Raw genomic sequence first — 20,325 nt, forward strand, 5'->3', positions numbered from 1 at the left:
GGCTGCTGCTGCTGCGTTTGCTGCTGCTGTGGCGGCGGCGGCTGCTGCTGCTGCTGCTGCTGCTGCTGCTGCTGCGGTTGCTGCTGCTGCTGCGGTTGCTGCTGCGGTTGCTGCTGCTGCTGCTGCTTGTTATTGGGCATGAGAGGAGGAAACTGTCCAAGGTGCTGAAGGGAGTTTAGGGAGTGAGGGTGCGTCTGCTGTGCTGCTGTGGCCTCGGCCTTCACCTGCTCTTCCGTCTGACGAAGGGCCTTCGCAGCTGCCGGACCAAGAAGAAACAACAAGGAGAAGAAAGGAGAGGTTCCCCAAAAAGACACAAGGTTAATTAGATCAGAGTCATCATGAATACATCTCAAACAGCTCTGTGTATGAGGTCCAAAGGCCTATCTGGAGATACATACCCATTAAGTCCCGGTGTTGAGCGAGTGTGGCGGCTCCGTTACATGGAATGTTCTGGAACGGACCAGGGCCGGGGCCCCCGCCATTACTCGGCCAGACGTCATGTGGGGGGTAACCGTAGGGGGCGTGCGGGTGCTGATGATGCTGTATGTGTGGATGAGGGTGTTCCTGGGGGTCTGATGGACAGGGCTGGGACTGCTGGGACAGGGCTGTGTGGGCGTTGGCTGGAGACGAGTCATCCGGGTAGCTGGAGGAGATGCGGCGCTGATAGAGGGGCCGGCCTGGACCTCTGGGTTCATACTGCACAGAGAGTAAGGTGGATGAGGAAAAGAAATGGGTGAGAGATTTGACATGACTGATGGGTAAAATATCCTTAAAAGAGGAAGAAGCACATAAGCAGCCTCTATTCACAGCACCTTCTCATTCAGTGAGGGTGGCATCAATGAAAGAGGGAACAAGCGTTTGTCAAATATCGTACATGCATTCAACTCCATTTCCATCTTTCTTTCCAAATTGAACTTGCCAAACAACTGTTTATCTTGCTCACAATCCATTTCCTCCCCTGTAATACAGCACCTGAGCTTCACATTGTTATCATCACTCTGTATCTTTATCAAATGGGAGAGATTTCGAACATTCAGATTTTATCAGAAAATGTGAACCCTCTACTTCATGCAACACAGAGATGAGCTTCTGAGAAAAACCAGTCTGCTAATCCCATTATAATATATAAACTGTAACAATGTGGAGAACGTTAAACCATTAATGGAGTGTAAGAAGTCATTCCACATGTTGTGCGCCTTTACAGTACTTGTCAGATGGGTAGAAAATGACAGAGTGATAAAACAAGATATTTCCTGGATGCCTTTGAAGGCGACACACACATAATTCAGGCTATGAATGATATATGACCAAAACCCTCTGTGAAAACCTTCAGAATATTGATAGGAATAAAACCGGAAGGTTTGCTGTTTATAAGTGCTACTGAAGTGGAGACTTCTTGCTCCCAATGAGAAAAAGACTCATTTGGAGAAAACGACCTTTAAAAATACGTATTGTCAAATTCCATTATTTTTTTACTGGAAGACACTATACATGTATGAATATATTTGTATATGGTATTATTATAACTACAGCTACTACAGTGTATTCCTGAAGTGGTTGGTGTCTGCACTAATCCTGTGTGGCATTACCTCCTCCGGTTTGTACATTTTGCTCTACAGATTTACATTATTCTATAATGATTCAAATAAAAGTCCCAAATAAATGAACAAACATACCTCATCTACGTTGTGAATGGCTGTGGCTGCTGATGTTCTGGGGGACAGTGGGTGGTAGGACTCCTGGTCTGAACCTTGACTTTGTTGTTGTTGGTGTTGTTGTTGCTGCTGCTGCTGTTGTTGTTGTTGTTGTTGCTGCTGCTGCTGCTGTTGTTGCTGCTGTTGGTGTTGTTGTTGTTGTTGTTGTTGCTGCTGCTGCTGCTGTTGGTGTTGTTGTTGTTGTTGTTGTTGTTGCTGTTGTTGCTGGTGGTGCTGATGGTGAAGTTGCATCAGGTGGACTTGCTCCTGCTGCCTGCTTGGGTGGGCCATGATGGGCATGGCATAAGGAAGGTTGTGACCCTGGTTCCCTAACAGGTGGTTCTGCTGTGGTGGGCTCACTGACGCAGCTCCGCCATGAGGCCACTGGGCCTCTTGCAGAAGGTATTTGACCTGGGAGGAAGGGGGGCTGGCAGAGTGGGCAGGGGGCTGATGCGGGTAGTTGCCAGCATTATACAGGGGGTTGGCCGGGTGCTGCTGCAGAGCTGGGTTGTTCAGAAGGTTATCATTGAGCAGATCGCGGCCTGGGTCATGGGAGTAAGGTCCTGATGGGTAAGGGCCAGCGTGATTGGAGGAGGAGGCCAATGAGGATGAAGGGTCACCTGAGGAACGGGACTGAGACTGGCGGTACTGGAGGAGTCGGGATTGAGGTGGGGGCTGCATCTCAGCTGCATCCCTGGGTTCAGGCTGTTCCTGGGGGGGCATTTCTCTCAAGAGACCCGGGTACCTGGGAAATACAAATTTATTTTACATCAAAACTCCAAATATTTACAGTCCAATTTCAAGTAATTATTTTGTTCAGTTTGCTGTTTTGTACACTCAATTTAAAATCACACAATACATCTGTAGATAGAGGTTACCAGACCATCAAAAATGACACATTAAAGAAACTGGGGGGGGTCTCACCTGTTGAAAGGTGGCACCGAGTTGGCAGAGGTTACAGCTTCATCCTCCATATTGGCACCGAGGCCCCAGCTAGCAGCCCGGAGAAGCTGATGGGGGAATCGAGCCATGCCAGGCTGAGCAAGGTGGGCGAGCTGTTGGGGCAGAGGGAAGGCGACGCCGCCCTGGAGGAAAGGGCCTGCCTCGTTCCACTGGCCCAGCCTGGCTGCCTGCTGCTGCTGGCTCAGGGCCTCTAGAGCCAAGGGCCCCTGTAGGTCTGAAAGTGGAACCACTAGATTAGTTTTAGAGTCCTCTTGACTCGGTGGTCTGATGTACTGTACAGTTGAGTTTAGGATGTTAATAAATTACATATTTTTCTATATGATAACAAAACATTTGATGATGTCCCATCGTAATCAATTCAGAGTTGAAATCTAATCTAATAAGAGCTAACAAGGATCTGTTTGCAGATATATATAAAATCATAGCATCAGTCCTTATTGGAGTTGATCCAAAACAAGAAAAATTAAGAAAGGCATCTTAATTTAGGAACATTGCTTTGAATCATTATTGCCTTTTAACTTGTTGATTCAAACAAATATTTGTATTTATATATACAAATATTTTCACTGGGGAAGAGAAAACATTGCTTGAGCAACACCAACTAAATTCCAAGTGATAATACGAGCGAACATCAAAGTGAAAATTAAGAGTGGCAATGGCAGCACTTATTAGCCTCCCAGAAATCAAAAGATCTGGCAAATAAGTCCGATCATCGGGATAGGAGCTAAGGTCAAACTACATTTTAAAAGATAGACCTTCCTTTTTTTTAAATAAAGAAATGTCATTTTTAATACTTTTTTCAAGTCTAGTTTTTAACTGGAATTATCAAGCTACATCTTCTGTATTTAAAAAAAAAAATCCCCCAAATTTAAGGATTTACAAAAGAAAATATTAATGCTCCACTAACCCAAACTATCTCCCAGGCTTCCATCCTGTCCGTCTTCCCCGAAGCTGTTGACCCGGTTATGCTGCGACAGGCCTGGGTGGTGGCCCCCCGCGTGGCCCATTGGAGTCCTGATGGAGCTACTCATATCCTCCACCGCTAAAGAATCCGGCCCATCCATAGTGGGAGACTGGACGGCCCTGTGGGGGGGTATGGGGCCACTGAAGAAGGAAGCGTTGTGGCTGCCCCCAGCGTAGGCAGGGCTGAGCTGCTGCTGCTGCTGACTCTGCGGGGGCATCCCCGGGTGTGGAGGCTGGCCGACCCGATAGGGGAGTCTGGAGACTGGATACTGTGGGGGGAAGGCCCTTCCACTGGCAGGATGTGGGGGGAAAGCTGGGTTGGGCGGTGCCAGGTGGTAGTTGAGGGGTCTTTGGGCAGCCGAGGGATCCTTTCGATGGAGCAGCGCGTTGGGAAATCCACCAATCCCGTCCGACTGGGAGTCTAGACTTCGAATCTGGCCTGTGTCCAAATCACCCTGGATCAAAAAACAAAAAACAAAAACCATGAGCAAAGACGCGTGGCCATTGATAAATTAGGTTGTTTATGGGTAAACAATAACAGATGAAACAAGTGTAAACAACATGCCTGTTTCTCCTTCATGTCTGCGGGTTTCCTCTCTGGTGTGTGAAGACGGCTCTGCTCTGACTTTGGACATCCTTCCAATTTACCTGAAAAGAAGTCAAAACCAATGAAAATCATATCACCATGGGGTGGCTTTTTAATACAGTCTGTTCTTCCTTTTGATGGAAGGAAAAGGACAGTCATTTGCGAATCATGGTGGTTGTTTGAAGGGGATAATTTAATTTTTCACCATTTCTGATGGGGTCAGCCTGTAGCTCCTTGTCGGGGCTAGGCTGGCCCATCCCGAGAGGAGAGGGGTGCCCGACCCCACTGTAGGGGATGGGGGAGCCTCGATTCTGGGCCTGCAACAGATTGAAGTTGTAGGCCATGGCTGCCGGGTGGCTCATGATGCGAGGATCCACAGCAAAGCGATTCTGGTAACCTGGCCAAGGCAACTAAGGAAATAAAGACACAGATGGACAGATTATTGATCAGGAAGCCATTACCCAGGAGAGAGGGGTTAACAGACTGTGGATTATTGAGAATACGTTGTAAATCATATTAAATACATATGAACCCAAAAACCTACGTTTTAGTCCTTTTATTTCATGATTAGGAAGAATAATCCATATATTATATGGAGCTACATTCTCCAAAATATAGGGAAAACCCACACAGGTAACGTTAATAACCCACATGAAGTCTCAATACATCGGGGTAATATGATTCAAGGAAATGCTAGGAAATAATGTTCCTGCAAATCTCCTCAACTAAGAGGAGCTGTTTAACTAATCTGATGTTCTTTGAGAGCAAACTTAGGTGGTATAATCCTAAACACTTGTTACAAATGACACCAGCTGGCAAACAGTCTCTTGTTCCCAAGAATTCAATTCATTACCCAGACCAACAATAAATCTGAAGCAAATTCAGTAATTACTTGATCTGACATTTTTTAACCTGCGTTAGTAACTTTAACTGGATTACACTGATATTCTTGCATTATAAAACAAATGTGTAGAATTATTTCTTTAAGAAAATTGAAATATGACGTTGGCCAGGTGGCATATTGGATACAGTGGCATTGTACACATTCTTACAAATGAATCGGTCAGTTTAAAAAGCTTGAAACGTACAGGCAGGGGCATGGACATGACCATGTTTCCACCGTACACCGCTGGGACGTAGAGGATGCTGGCGCCTGTGTGGGGATCTATCCTCTGAACAGGACTGGGTGACTTGCCCATGCCAGCTGGTGTGCCCCCCAAGGGTGGGCTGAATGCCCGAATTGGGTTTCCCATGAGCACGGCTGGGTTGGGTTGCACTGCAATGAGAGAAGACGGCATGTTAATACACGTTGGCGCAAAAGGTTATATTGTTAATGCGGCGAAACACTGCGAGCATGCAAGTCCCAAGCATATCTAACTATTCATAGCTTGGAACATGTCAGATAACACCCGGTATGATTCAAACAGAGAGGTGAAAAACATATGAACAGCGAATGGCCAACACTGTATAGAGATTTTTTTACAGTGTACACGGATGTAGCTGGCTGACAGTTTTTGCGGCGGCTGCTACAAAGTCATTGTGTTCCCGCAGTAAACATTGTGTTGTTCAGGGCTGCAGCGCACTGATGGCTTCCACAGCCTCAGGCCTTCATGCATCCATCTGGGCGGCTGCGTTAGACTGGCTCATATCAAGCTGTTGAGATGTGTGCGTGTTTGTGTATAGGGAGTAAAAGGGAACAATGGAAACCTGACATATTCAAAAATATATATAAATATGATAATGACAGCAATGCTGTAGGGATTGTTTCTATACATCTTTGAATGAGTAAACATTGTTATTTTAGTCAATTACAACTGTTTTATCACTGCTGCAAGGACACTTTTTGATGCAGTTAACCTTGGTATTGTATAACTCATGGATAAGTTACAAATTTGTATTCCTATTTCTTTTCCTTTATGTACAACCCGACAAGTTAATATTTGTATCACTTCTAAAAGAGCTACAACATACAAAGCATATGAAATTGCTTTTCATTGTTATGATCTTTGGGGTTACAAAAAGGAAATAAGAAAAAAAGAAAGCCTGCGGAAAGACTGAAGTTCAGTTAACAGGAAAAAGACATTAACAGAGGAACAAGGAAAAGCCTGTTTTCTTTTTTAAACTCACCATATCCTTCAGGCGGCAGGTGCTCTGTGTGGTTTGCATGTTTTCCCTGTAAGACAAAAGAATCCTTAGGAAATCATAAGCAAAACTTCAAGGGTGTGCATTCAATAAATATGTAACTGTATTTCTTTTACAGAGTAAGCCAACGTAAAGCTTTGGGGTTTTTCTTGCAGAGAGGCAGTTTCGATTACTCAACATCAATCTTTTTAAATATGTACAATTAATAAATGCATTCAAATGGAGGAGTCATTATTAAAGGACTCTATTAATACATCCCCTAAAGCTATTGATCTATTCTACTTTATTTATTCCATACACAACAACAGACAGAACTTGTCCAAAATCTCAAACTCATAAAAGCTACAACGTGTGGCCGACATAACCACGGTTAATTCTGGATTCATTTGGGGACTTTGTCTATTTCACGATACGAGTCAACATGCCTGCCAAGTAAGATCTCTGTACTGCATCTCCAGGGGGCATCACATTACAGCAGCAGCTTATATATACAGCTCCACTTCAGCATGATCAGTCTCTCTGTTTTATGATTTATAGGTATGTCTTTGAGTTCAATGATTGGTTTAAATTGTGCTCTATAAACTACTGACTATTTTCTCTGTGTTGGAATTCAACAAACACTGGAATGGCTGCCATACATGTGGAGATAAAGATGTTAGAAACATTTGGAGTGGTCTCTTCATTTTTTCCGTAGCTGTATATGTACACACAGAGTTTGAGCTGAATCCTGATCAACGTTGACACACACACTCAATTACTCATGAAGGCCATACACAATGGTAACCCGTGAGATCTCCCAATAGCTGAATTTAGGATGATCCTGTCTATTTTATTATTGATTGCTAAACGCAAGCATACACAACTATCTACTTAGAGCTCTTTCTGTGGCTGGTTCAGTGGAACGCAGTCTGTCCTAGTGGAATGAGGTGTTAACAGATAGTCCATGACAATAAACATGCTTCCTTCAAGCGGAAATGAATGACAGCCTACATTCCAATGCGTCTGTTATATTATATATCTTTCAGGTAATGGACAATAAAAATAATAAGAAATCCATGAAACACTTGTTATGTTTTTTGTATTAAGCACCTCAAACTACTACTACTTCAGTCTTTGGCACTAAAGACACATTTTCAAGTATTTCAGCAAGTAGTTATGAATTGCTGACATTACAATGCAATCCAGTACCACAACAACAACAAAAAAGAACGACATCACATAATTAAAAACTGAATATGATACAGGAATGAGTTTTTTAAGCAATGCTGTAAGAAAAATCCGGGCAAACCATCTTTACACATAGAAGAATATATTGGAAAGAAAAGGCCATTTGCTGAAAAAGATTAAACTAATACTGAAAATGAGAGAGAGATTTGGCTGTGAATACTGTATTTTTAATAAAACCTTCTAGAGACTATGTTGAGACCAGGTAAAATTAGTTCTGTAAATAAGATTACAACTGACAGGGGCCTGTTTTTCCAGCAGAGGCAATGTTCTTGGGTCATTAAAACATGATTATATTTGAAGGGCAGCATGTCCTGCCAACCTTAACTGAGAAACAGCCAAAATACATTGTGCTTCCAAATATAAAAGAGGTCTAATTTGATAGAGCTCCTTTCATATTGGCAACATATTACATAAAACTGCTGCAGCTAAAGCAGAAGTCAGTCTCTGCAGAATGCCCTAAAGATGCAATATTGTAACATGTTCTCTAAATTGCTAAAGCTCTTCTTCTTGGAACTAACAGAGGTCAGAGATGATGTCCGACAGGCAGTCTGCTAATTTAGGGCGTAGCATCAGCTGAGTTAATGTGATTAATGTCCTTTAACGGAGAGGATCTGCTGAGAATACAAAGCGCTTCCTACTGGATATTTAAAACAATGAGCGACTATACACCGGCTGCTTGTTATGTTACCGTTTACACTTACCCATCTGACTAGAAGAAAAAGGAAACGATGCCTGAGGTTTGTCTCTCAAGTCTTTTGAATGTCAAGTGAAGCGGTAATAGTTTGGTCCTCAATGAGACTCTTTATCTGTCTGAAGTAGTGCTGAGCAATCAATGGCACAAAGTGAGGGGTTGTTGAAAAGATAAGTAGAGCGACAACAATTATCTCAATCCACACACGCACGCACACTACTATAAATAATGACACGTTAACAAATAATTACTACACAGATGTTTTTAAAAAAGGAAATGGCACTTGTAAATCCTATTTCCCCATTTAAAATTGCAAATTGTCATTTTTATATATATATAACATACTAGATATTTTATTTTTCTTTCCTTGGGTATTTTGTTCGTTTACAACTGTTTCTACAAATGTATTTCTTTATTTTGTGCTCACACTAAAGCAACCATATTCAACCCAGGTTTTATTAGTAACTAGGGTGAGACAATATAAAGTGAACTTAATAATCTATATTTCAATTACATCTGCAGGGATTTGTTAGCTACAGTGGAGCCAACTTATACATTGGCCACATGTATTTGCTGAATTTATAACATATTTCATAGTGATAGCACCATGTCTGTGTGAGCCTCACAGTTTGACTGTGAAAAGGGAGAGGAAGTGTGTGTGCTCTCTTCAGTCAGCTGATGCTGCGGAGCTGCGACTCATTAGTCCCAGTGGGAGACGGCAGCAGGTTGGCAGCTGTGATGATTTCGTTAACCTTTACCTCGGGGCGGGAGGGAGAATAGACATACAAAGAGACGTTTCTACTCGACAAACAAACAACGCATCCTTCTGTCCAAGCCCGCAATGCTAATTTATGTGTTGTTTTTCTGGGGTTAAAATGAACAGCCAGAAAGTAATTTCCTGTGAAGGAAATACATTTCGATTTTATCTTTTTTTTTCTCCTCTAAAAGCAAGGAGCACTCAATTTATTCTGGATAATTTGTTTACTATTTCCACAAACCAATAAGTGGTTACCCAACAGATTACACTAACACAGAAACCCTCCAACAGTTGAGCTTTCCAAATCACCCTCTGCTCCATCCGTTTGTTTGTTTTTTATTCTGCATCCCTAAAGCCCAACTCTGATTTGTTATTTTACTTACAGAATAAATACAGTAAATGCATCTTTAAAATATATATATTTTATTCAGTACCCACAGTTTGGTGTCAGAATGTAGGCTGCCCAGATGGAAACTTCCCATGAACTAAGATGTAGGTGGAATTCTTTCTCACCTTAGGGGGGGACTGCTGCTGCTGCTGCTGCTGCTGCTGCTGCTGCTGTTGCTGTTGCTGTTGCTGTTGCTGTTGCTGCGGACCCTGCTTGCTGGAGGCGGGCTGTACATGCTGAGGATGTGGGTGGTGGTGGGGATGGAGGGCCTGCGAAGATGAGTGGTGCCCGAGCATTGGCCTGAGGGCACGGGGGATGAACTCTGGGGCCAATGGGTTGAGGACATAGGTCTTCTTGAGCTCCAGGGCCTCCAGCTGAGACTTAATCTGCTCAAAGGTGATACCGTGAAGGCTCGAGTTTTCATGGCAGATGGAGATAAAGTGCTCCCAGAATTTTCTGTAAAAAACAGAAAGCAACAGATGGAGATTAGATTTTATTTTGATTCCTTTATGCCTCCTTGTTTGGATTGAGTGTTTCATGGATCATCTAGTTAATTTTTTTGTGCTGGCAGTGTAACAAATGACTCCTTAGGGACTGGTAAAAACAAACATGAAATAAATATGAGCAAAGCAGGGAGAGAGGAAAGTCAGGATCAGGAAAATCAGCGAAATTATGAAACACACCAAAGGGAAAGAAAATTAAAGCAAAGTGGCAAAACAGGAGCGATGACGATGAGAAGAACAAAGGTCAACATAATCTCTCAGTCTACCAATCTGTCAGCTTGAGCAAATACAACCCTCTTTGGAACCAGATATGTGAAAATGGGCTCATCTTTTAAGGAATAATTGACTTTCTCATTTGGCCATACAATGGTCCTTATACTGGAATAGAGTGGTTGGAAAATTGCCATCAGAAAGTGTAGGGTTCTGTTTTTGTGAATCATTTTTGAATGAATAATACCAGTAACCATCCAGGGTATTTGCTGCTGTCGTGTGTAGTAACAGCAGCTGATCCCTATATCAGACCCCCCCCCCCTCTGGAAATCTGATCCATGACATTTAAATTGGCGTCAATTGGATGTAGCTTTTTACCTTTAGCTTTTAAACACATCAATGTCATTGTTCCCTCTCTGCTGAATGACATTTGCTTTCAACCACCTGACATGTTATAACCCTGGTGAAAAGAAACAGAGTTGCTACCGAGATGGAGGGTTGGTAAGGGGGTACTTGGGATGAATGTGAGATTATAGAAACATTCAAATAGAAATAGTTCAGAACAAAGTGATCAAAATGACAGAAGCTGATTTCATAGAATCCTATTTCTCAACAAAAGTCCTGAGAACAGTTTGGTATCAGGATAAAGATCTGCTTTGTTACATTATTGGAGGCTTTAGTTAAAAGTGAAATCTTTTACCTGCAGCGTCCAACAGAGCACAGTGCTATGGGGTCTCCCACCACTGCAACCAGGGACTGGGCTCTGGTGATGGCCGTGTTGAGCAGCTTGTAGTTGGAGAGGAATCCATAGTCCAGGTCCTCCGTTGAGTCCTCAACTAGCTGCTCTTTCCGCTTGATGGCCGTCTGCTTGTGTTTGCACGTGTGCCGCGTCCGCACCGTGCTGAGGAACAGCACCCGGAACTGTTTACCTGCAAAGCATAATTTTTGTAATGAAGTTTCTCAATACCCTGAGACGTGCTATAAAAGCAAAAGACTGTTATCAAAAAAATATCTTTTACTCTAAAAGGACAAAAAATGTTATCAGCCTCTATGGCAGGTCTTGAGTATTTCTACAAAAAATGAGAAAAATCACTCTAACCCTGAATAGAAACATATCTTTCTTGTAATTATTTAATCTTCTAATGACTCCAGAGGCTGTGTGCGTGCACATGTGCGTCCACATGCTTCATGTGTGACTAATGAGGACGTTAATGACCTGTGGAAAGCAGCTGGATGCAAAACAAGTAGGAGCTGCATGAAGCAGACAAGAGGAGAAATCTGAATCATATCCTCCTGTTACTGGGACTAGATGATAAGAATGGCAATGTTAGCACCAATAATAATAATATCAGTGGGTAATAGTAGGGACTTATCTTTGCTCTCTTCTTTAGCATTGTATTGACTGGAAAGGTTGCCAGTATAATCTCATACAGAGAGAGACGTGTGAAATATTAATGAAGTACTTAGGGATTATCATTTTTGATGCCTGGACATAGCTGCTCATTTCCAATATTCAACTTCCCATTCATTTAATTTCACTCTTAAATAACACAGATAGAACCCCAAAATATTAGGGGTATTTAACACATGTAATTATGCACTTGCAGAACTCCAACTGTGTAAATATAACTTCAGAATATTCATAAACTTGTACTTAATGGATCACTAGTTTCAGTTTCGAGTCCGGAACTACACACAGCAGATGCAATACAAATTCAAAGCAGGATCATGTTCTCACCTTGGACGTTGAGCACTCTCTCCACGCTGACCTCATGCATCCTCTTCTTTCGGAGCTCAGCACGAATGCGGAACACCTGGTCAGCGTACGGTGACACCACTCCAATGCTGCCATCGTCCAGCTTCCCCCAGGCCACCGGCCACTTCTTTCGCAACTCTTCCACCCGCTCCACGATCTCAAACACCTGAGGACACAGAGGAGAAACATGAGGTTAAGAGGCGACCACAAGGCTCAATGCTATGATGTCTTCACACAAAAACACCTGTAGGAATTCAGAGACGGCGGGATATTTTCCACCCAAGTTAAAAGACAATAGTCAGCGGAAAATATTTTAAGGAAAATATGGCTTTGATGTGCTTCATGACACTGAGGCATTAAATCTACACAAAGAAAAGAATGGAAAAGAGGAGAAGTTTCCAGGAAAGCAAGAATTAGCTTTTTATCATCATGCATTGCTAAATTCAAAATAACATTATTTGTTTACTGACAAACAGACTCACATCTTACCTGCAGTGTTGAGTAGTACTACTACTCAACAGATGTGGGTACCACTTTATAATAAGACTAGCCTTATAAAGGGTTTACGAATAGTTTGTAATTCATGTATTTATTAGGTTGTGAACACTTGATAAATCATTAACAAGCTTTTATAAGACAAGAGATAACCAGGGCAACTGTGACCAGTTGCTTAACATCATGATGGATGGGGGAGAATCAACTCAGCGTTTATAACTGCATGTCCCACTCAATGAACTGTATGTAAGAAAAGTATTTTAAAATGCTTGGATATCGGTTATTGAAGCAAGAGTTGATGTTTTGAAAACATATTGTTTTCTTAATCATAGGAGCAGTTTTGACTTGGAGCCGTCAGGAAATATCGTGTTCCACTTGACGCTAAGCCCATCAAAGACACCAGCCCGCGAATAACAAAGTGCCACGCTTTCCAGTGTATTTTCAGAAAGATTATGATGATGTTGTTAATGGTTTGACATGGCTGCTGTATCAAAGAGAGGTGGGGTAATTCATTTGGCATTGCTGACAATTTGGTGGCAACATCAAGAAGTGTCCGTGGTTTGATTTGACGGGGAGGGGTCAGACACTGCCGATGACCACAGACAAGTGAGTCTTAAGAGGAACCAATCAAAGGCAAGAGTTGTCAGAATCAAGCATCACGGCTGTCAAAGTAGCTCCTAATTACGTTTATGGGTTTCATCTTTAATCAGGACTAAAAGACAGTGGGTGTGATGGGGTGAAATAAAAACAGCTGGTCTCTTTTGGATAGGCATTCTGCTTTTGACTCAAAATCAACCAAACTCAAAAGTTAAAATGCGTTTTCACACGAATATAATCAAACCAAGTGGCTTTACCTGGAATACAGATAATACTGGAGTCAGACGTTCATCTATGTGTAACTAATCTATCTTGTTAAAGCAACTTTACCGATAGTTTAAAGTGTATAATGCATTTTTATTTTGTTATTTATGAATCTTCTAATCATTTATTTATTTCAAAATGTTACATTCACATGCCAGCATGGGGAGTACATATCAACACAAATCCTTGAATTTTTGATAAATCTCAATTCCCCTAGCAACATTCAGACTAAAACTCGGGAGTGTTATGACCGATTGACTGGTTCACAATGTAAATGCAAAGCTCCTGAGGCCTGCCACAGCAACAACCGGATCATAACGATGATATACCTCTGCGTTGTTGTAGTAGGCAGTGCTATTCTTCTCCTGGACATCTTCTCCTCTGGCTGTGAAGAAGGTCAGAGGGTAGAAGTCCTTGTGGGAGGGCTGCTTCCCGCTTGCCATCAACTTCCCATCATAAAATAATTCTGACGTGTAGCTGTAGGAAAACATGGGGTGAGAGGAAAGCAAAAAGGGGGAGAAAATAGTGAGAATAGATTGAGAGGAAGAGGAAGTTTATTCAAATACAGGAATTATTGAGAATTTAAGCAACAATAAAACTGATATGTTTGTTTGGAAATCCAATGACCTTCTCCTATAATGTATATATTTAAACACACACATTTCACTGTGACACAACCTGGGATGTACTGTAGGAGATTTTGGGTATATAATGGGATATAAACTGCACTTCTTCAACCCGCAGAATGAGTTTTTAATGACAGACTCGTTCAAAGAGAATGTAAAATCAAAAAACAGATATGGCTTATCTTAAAAGTTATTATCAGTGTATGTGTGTGTATGCTTATGTGTGTGTGAGAGAATAATAATAATTTGAACAAACATTGAATAACTCTGTAAATCATGACTTAAATGATGATAATAACTATTATATGTTTGGTCCATTTAATTGTAACATTATCTCTAGTGTGTGTTTGTGTGTGTTCCTCTTTTGAAGCAACAAAATGCAGCTAGGCCTGGCATTGAGCTGCAATGACCAGTGAAATACAGTACATCCAACAATCTTATGGAAGATAGTGGCAGCTCTGTAAACTTTTCTTAGTGTCTGCCTGTCCTTTCACCTGTAGCAATGCACCTAAACCACAGCAGCTGTGGGTGTCTGTCAAAGAGCTAGCATCCGCCCAAACATTTCCCAATGACACCACTTTCCTATCTAGACAACCGAACTCAGTCCTCTCTTCACCTCTGTTTCCCCTTTCCCTCCTGACCCCCCCCCCCTCAGCCTCTCCTCCCACAGTCTCAACACAAGGGCTCAGACTCACTTGATGATAGCCTCATGAGAGCGGTAGTTCTCACACAGGAGAATGCGACAGGGGTATTCAGCGGGGTAGTGCTCATACAGACGGTCCAGCAGCGACACATGGAGGTTCCGCTCCCGCGCAAACTCACTGTACACAAATGGACTGAGCTGCAAATGGAGGGATAGAAAAATGGAAAGAGAAGAGCGTCAGTTTCAAAGCATCCTGTAATCATTATTGTATGTTCCATTCAACTATACATTTCACTCTGGTTTACTGAATCAATAAAAAGTCTAAAAGAAGCAGAGTCAAAACTCGCACACAATGCAGCAAATGAAGGGCACATTTTTCAGTTTGCACCGGACACTGCGTCAGATGCTGCACTTTCTATTCCATGGCACATAAATTAGCTACAAGAACAACTAACTTCCTGTTTTGAGGAACATAAGATGAGAAAGATGTTTCTCTACTTCTGACTTGTAAGCTTTTCCATCTGGTGTTTATGTCATTAAACAAACAGACCTTGAGTCGCAGAGATTAAGTGGAATTTACTTGCAGGGATTTCACAGCAGTTTGAGAACAGGCCAAATTCAATATATATATATACATAGTATAAAAGAGATATATATACACACACATACAGCCGCAGAAAAAAATAAGAGACCCCTTCACCATTATCATTATTTCTTGTTTTATTATTTATATGTATGTCTGGGGGTAAATACATTTTTTTTGTATTATTGTATTCTATAAACTACTGACACTTTTTCTCTGTGTTGGAATTCAACAGACACTGGAATGGCTGCCATACATGAAGAGATAAAGATTAGAGAAACAATTTTTACCAGAGCTGTATTTATATCACTGCTTGCAAGTCAAGGCAGAGTAGCAAAACCACAGGTGGCATATTTGAGTTTGTATTTATTTGTAATTTATTAAAGCAACAAGGTGAATAAATCCAGCATAAATTCAATATGTATTCTTTGGTCTGACAGTAGTAATCAAGATTTGTGACCACCATCCCAATGTGCTTTGATTTAAATGAGGCTTCACATTTGCAAAACTGAGAGCACCCACAGAAGAAAGGGGGCTATTTATCTTGAGGTTGAATCTTAATTTAGACCCGGTAGAGAGAGAGGGTCAGCCGGCTTTAATGAGGCCCCACATGGTCAATAACAAAGCACACCATCAAAGGCCTCTGCCTCCATCGACTACTCACACTGTTTTAATGCTGCTGAATAATGGAGGAACACTGTGTGAGCAGAAAGGGTGAGGAGATGGAGATATCGTATGAAAATGACAGCCTACTACATTTGTTGAATAACAATTTGATGAGTGACAGCTGAATAATTCAGACCTAAGCAAAGTTTGTCTTCTGAATCTTATCTTGGTTAAAGAAAATAGCAGAGAGAGGGTAGTTAGAGAAGTCCTCGCCTTCATCCGCTGCCTGCTGTAATCCCACGCCAAGTCTTAAAACCAGGAGTGGGGGAAATATGGTTGTAATTCCTTGTTTTGGCTTACAAAGCTTTATCGATGTGTAGCCATGTGTTTTTATTTGTGTTATCGGGGCCTGAAGCAGTCTTCAGAACCTCATCTCTACAGTATCTTCTAATTCGTAGAAAGAGCAGCTGGAGTTGTACTACTACGCGTTCATAGATATGATCTGCACAGGTGTTGCATCACCGGTAAGTACCAGTTTGACTTCTAGGATAAAAAGAAAGGTCTTTAATCATTTGGGAGGATTAAGACTCCCTATAAGGTTTTTTCGTGATATGGTCTTTTGTTAATAATAAAAGAAATCCTGCTTTTGTTTCTCTCTTACCTGCATATGGTCTCCAGCCAGCACAATGCGAGTGCTCCTGTTAGCTAGAGCAAAAGGCATGATGGTTTCGCACTCCATGGCCTGGGCCGCTTCATCCAACAGGATATGAGAGAAAAACCCTGTCAGAGAAGATAATGACATCAATTTAGTAATAATACTTTAAGTATAGATGCTATCAACATATGCAGTTGTCCCTAAAATGCACACAGGGTTCACCATTTAGTATCACGTTGACAACAGAAATGTTCAACCTTTTTCCTTTACGCACATTTATAGAATAGTACACACACACACACACACACACACACACACACACACACACACACACACACACACACACACACACACACACACACACACACACACACACACACACACACACACACACACACACACACACACACACACACACACACACACACACACACACACACACACACACACACACACACACCTTAGTTTTAAGACAACACAGAACCCTAATGATGGGCTAAATAATGGGTAAATAATTGGCACTGGTTTATATATATACGAAGGCCTGGGCCTCTCACTAGAGGTGAGGTATATTGCCTCATAAGTTAAGTTATAAGTGAGCAAAATCAATCAAATGTGGGTAAATGATGCTTGATACTTGAATATGCTTTAAGAAAAAAACAGCCTACATCCCAGCTCTCCATCGGGTTTCAGTTATTTTGTTATCAGCTCCTTCCTTTACACAGAAAACTTAGATTGCTGATAATACGAGGAAAAGTATATTTCAAGCTTGTTATGTAAATAAGTTATTGGGATTTTTTTTATCAACTAAGATTTGTTAGCAAATGTTTTCAAATGTAATTGACTGAATCTATTTGAGTGGGCTTATTAACACATGAATACCACTGTGTAATACATGTTTACTTGTATATTCAAGAGGTGCAATATAAGACAAGCACAAGTTTCATGTGTGGGCCATATTTCATTATACTTGTTGAATTTGCTGAGGGCCGATTCAAAATGGCCCGATGGCTGCATTTGACTCCCGGGCAGTAGTTTGGACACCCTCTGATCTAGAATAATTGTACAATTTCATATTGATGCTGGAATCAGAGGCTCTCGTACTTGCAGAAAAGGCCAACTTAGTCATTTACAACGTCCTTATGTGACTTCATCGTAGCGTTAAGTGTTAGAAAACTACAGAGCCTCCAATTTCTCAAAATGATGCCTTTTCAGCACCAAATTGCTTTACAATGCTCCAAGAGAAAGCTCGATAAAAGACCTATAACCTGTGCCTTTCAATGTTGAACTACTACAGCATCACAAACCTCAGAAATCATTTAACTAGACCCTTCTTAGAAGCAACTTATATAGAGCATAACAACGGTACGACCTTGAAAGATATCGTTTAGATAATTCATTGAGATGTTGAGTATTATAAGCATCAAAATGATTTGAAATGAAAGCCTATTGAATCAAGTTGAATCATATGATGCCTACTCATACTTGGACCTAGTCATGTCAACATTTGTTTTATTGTCACACTTGGGAACAATAATGTTGTTAGAACCCTGTAACAGTGCCATTCTTCAAGTCGTTTTATGTTCTCCTCTCAGGCAGCAAGGCACACCAAAGGCAGGGTTTGGTAGACGTTTTGAAAGGTATTGAACAGAAGCCTAACCCCGAGTTAAAAAGCACAATCGGTGCTCGTCAGTGTGAGGGGTAGGGGATGAAACGGCATGGCAGATGAGCGCTGGAGCAGGGAAGAGAGAGGCTGCATAACAACAGCCTCAACCAGCAAACAGCCTCTAAAGCGCGAGAACAGTTTCCACAGGAAAGTATATGTAAATATGAAATTTGACGGTAGAAAATAACAAAACGAACTGAGGGACTGTCAAAAAGTAAACAACAACAGAAACATGGGCTGGCAAGTAAAATAGGTGGAGCAGTGTGATTTGAGGAAGCGTTCCCTCCTTTGTATCTGCCTTTGAACAAATGGCTGCAGAACGTATTGATTTTTTTCCCCCCTCCAACTATAAAGCAAGCCTCAAACGGTCTGAAGAATATGCTAGCCCTGTTCCCTCGCTGTGGTGCTAATAAAAAGTAGCATATATATATATATATATTTGTAGATGTATTAAGTGTATTTAAGAGCGTGTGAAAGAGCAGGGGGGGAAATATTTCTGGAAAAAGAAGTAAAATGAAAAAGGCATCACTAGATTCCCAAATGTTCCATTATGTAATTCCAGCAGCATGATTTGTGAGGTCACACTTATTACAGAGGTGGTGTGTAATGTGCATTAAACTATGCTCTAATAATAACTAATCTCTGGATAATAGTCATGTACTCAAAATCATGTGCTCGAGTAATCTCTGAATCGACAATTTACAGACAAATTAAATCCAACATGCAGCCTCTTCACTGTGAGAGTGACGGAGGGATTTCATCATTGTATGGAATATTACTCGCTCAACCAGGAAGTAGCTGTGCACTGTATCAATAAACTCAGGGTTTATTTGCATAAGTCAAATGATTTGAGATGAAAAGAAGTAATTTCAAAATAATTTCATTTATTCAAGTGTTTTGTTTTTATTGAGGAGATCTGGCATTGAATATTTAAATGATGTAATGTATGCTTCCTAGAGCTAGTTTTAGGAAGTTGCAAAAACTGATTTTCAAGAAAGGGAAATTTACTTATTTTGGGGAAATTAATCTGGGTTTCCTTCTAGTTTTAAGCACTGATAGAAAAAATATCTTGTTAGTGGACGAAAGTCAAGCTTGTTTTTAGAACATATATCTTCCTTTTTCTAGGCAAGAATTTGCAGCTTATTCTGAGTTCAAATGATCTAGAAATGAGCTCACATTTTGTGCAACATCTGAGCAACCAGGTTGTCTCCTTATTTTAAGACATATACATTATTGATTTAAGAACAATATTTTCTTAAATCAAGAACACAGTGAGCAATGTCAAACAAACATCTTCATTATGATGACTGAAACAATCAGTGCATTTAACCTACATAAAACGTGGTTTGGTCTTGGGCTTGTATGTATTGATCACTATGCTGCAACATCTCTTGAGTGTTGATCATACCTCCTATCTCAGAACCATGCTCATTTTCAAATGAAATAGGCAATTCTGTATCTCTTATTTGTTTTCTCCTTATTTTAAGCAATAATCCTTCAAGAACAATGCGTTTTATCTTAATTCAAAGACAGTGACAAAGCAATGTCAACAAACACCTTTATTGATCAGCATCACAAAGATTTGTGTTATATCATAAAATGGGTGAAATTTATACACTTCATTTGAATATCATGTGCTATTTTTGTATCGCACCTGGAAAGGTCGTGCACCAGATGAAAAGAATCAGGCGCAATTGGCAAAATCCAATGAATGACTTCAAACTAGCAAATAGCCTAATTTCACACGTTATCGGGGAAATTAATCTGCATCACATCACAAAGATTTGTGTTTTCATACATGCTCATAAGATAATGTATGGTGTGCAAAACAGATGATCAACTTATGTGCACGTGACATAGAGGCGCCATTTTGGTCAGTCACCCTTGAAGCAGGATGGCAGTGTCAAGGGACCTGTCATGATGAGGAAATGGGAAACTATACAGTTACGCAACTTCAAATGACGCGAAATGAAATTAATGAGCCAGTCATAGACCTCCCGCCAAGTTGCCTATTTTCCATCTTACATGATATTATCTAAAAACACGTGGTGTGGAGTTGATACAGTAAAATGCTACCCACAGGTTCTGGCAAGGTTAATTAAATTCAGTTAGCATAACAATCTAATTTTATGTCCAGTAGTCCCCAGATATATTTAGTAAGGACACTGGTGGAGTCCTGTGTGAACTAAAATGGTGTGCTCCATGGCTCATGCCTACCAGTCATTTGCTTGTGCCAGCATTGGAACCTCAATTTTATATGCCATGTAGTCCCTTTCATAACTTACAGTATTTTGTAGTATTGGAATTCCA

General features: G+C 41.1%; 1 protein-coding gene across 1 annotated transcript in view; it reads right to left on the reverse strand.

Moving 5' to 3' along the window:
• helz (helicase with zinc finger) overlaps positions 1-20,325 on the reverse strand; it is a 58,185-nt gene that overhangs the window by 3,950 nt on the left and 33,910 nt on the right. Inside the window, 15 exon segments of the mRNA XM_063883601.1 lie at positions 1-256; positions 399-696; positions 1,677-2,439; positions 2,619-2,871; positions 3,565-4,075; positions 4,186-4,268; positions 4,412-4,616; positions 5,295-5,482; positions 6,334-6,379; positions 9,537-9,867; positions 10,825-11,053; positions 11,863-12,046; positions 13,566-13,713; positions 14,558-14,703; positions 16,356-16,474. Of these exon segments, the coding sequence (XP_063739671.1) occupies positions 1-256; positions 399-696; positions 1,677-2,439; positions 2,619-2,871; positions 3,565-4,075; positions 4,186-4,268; positions 4,412-4,616; positions 5,295-5,482; positions 6,334-6,379; positions 9,537-9,867; positions 10,825-11,053; positions 11,863-12,046; positions 13,566-13,713; positions 14,558-14,703; positions 16,356-16,474 (3,760 nt within the window).

The sequence above is a fragment of the Eleginops maclovinus genome, chromosome 5 (assembly GCF_036324505.1).
Source record: "Eleginops maclovinus isolate JMC-PN-2008 ecotype Puerto Natales chromosome 5, JC_Emac_rtc_rv5, whole genome shotgun sequence".
NCBI classification, from domain to species: domain Eukaryota; kingdom Metazoa; phylum Chordata; class Actinopteri; order Perciformes; family Eleginopidae; genus Eleginops; species Eleginops maclovinus.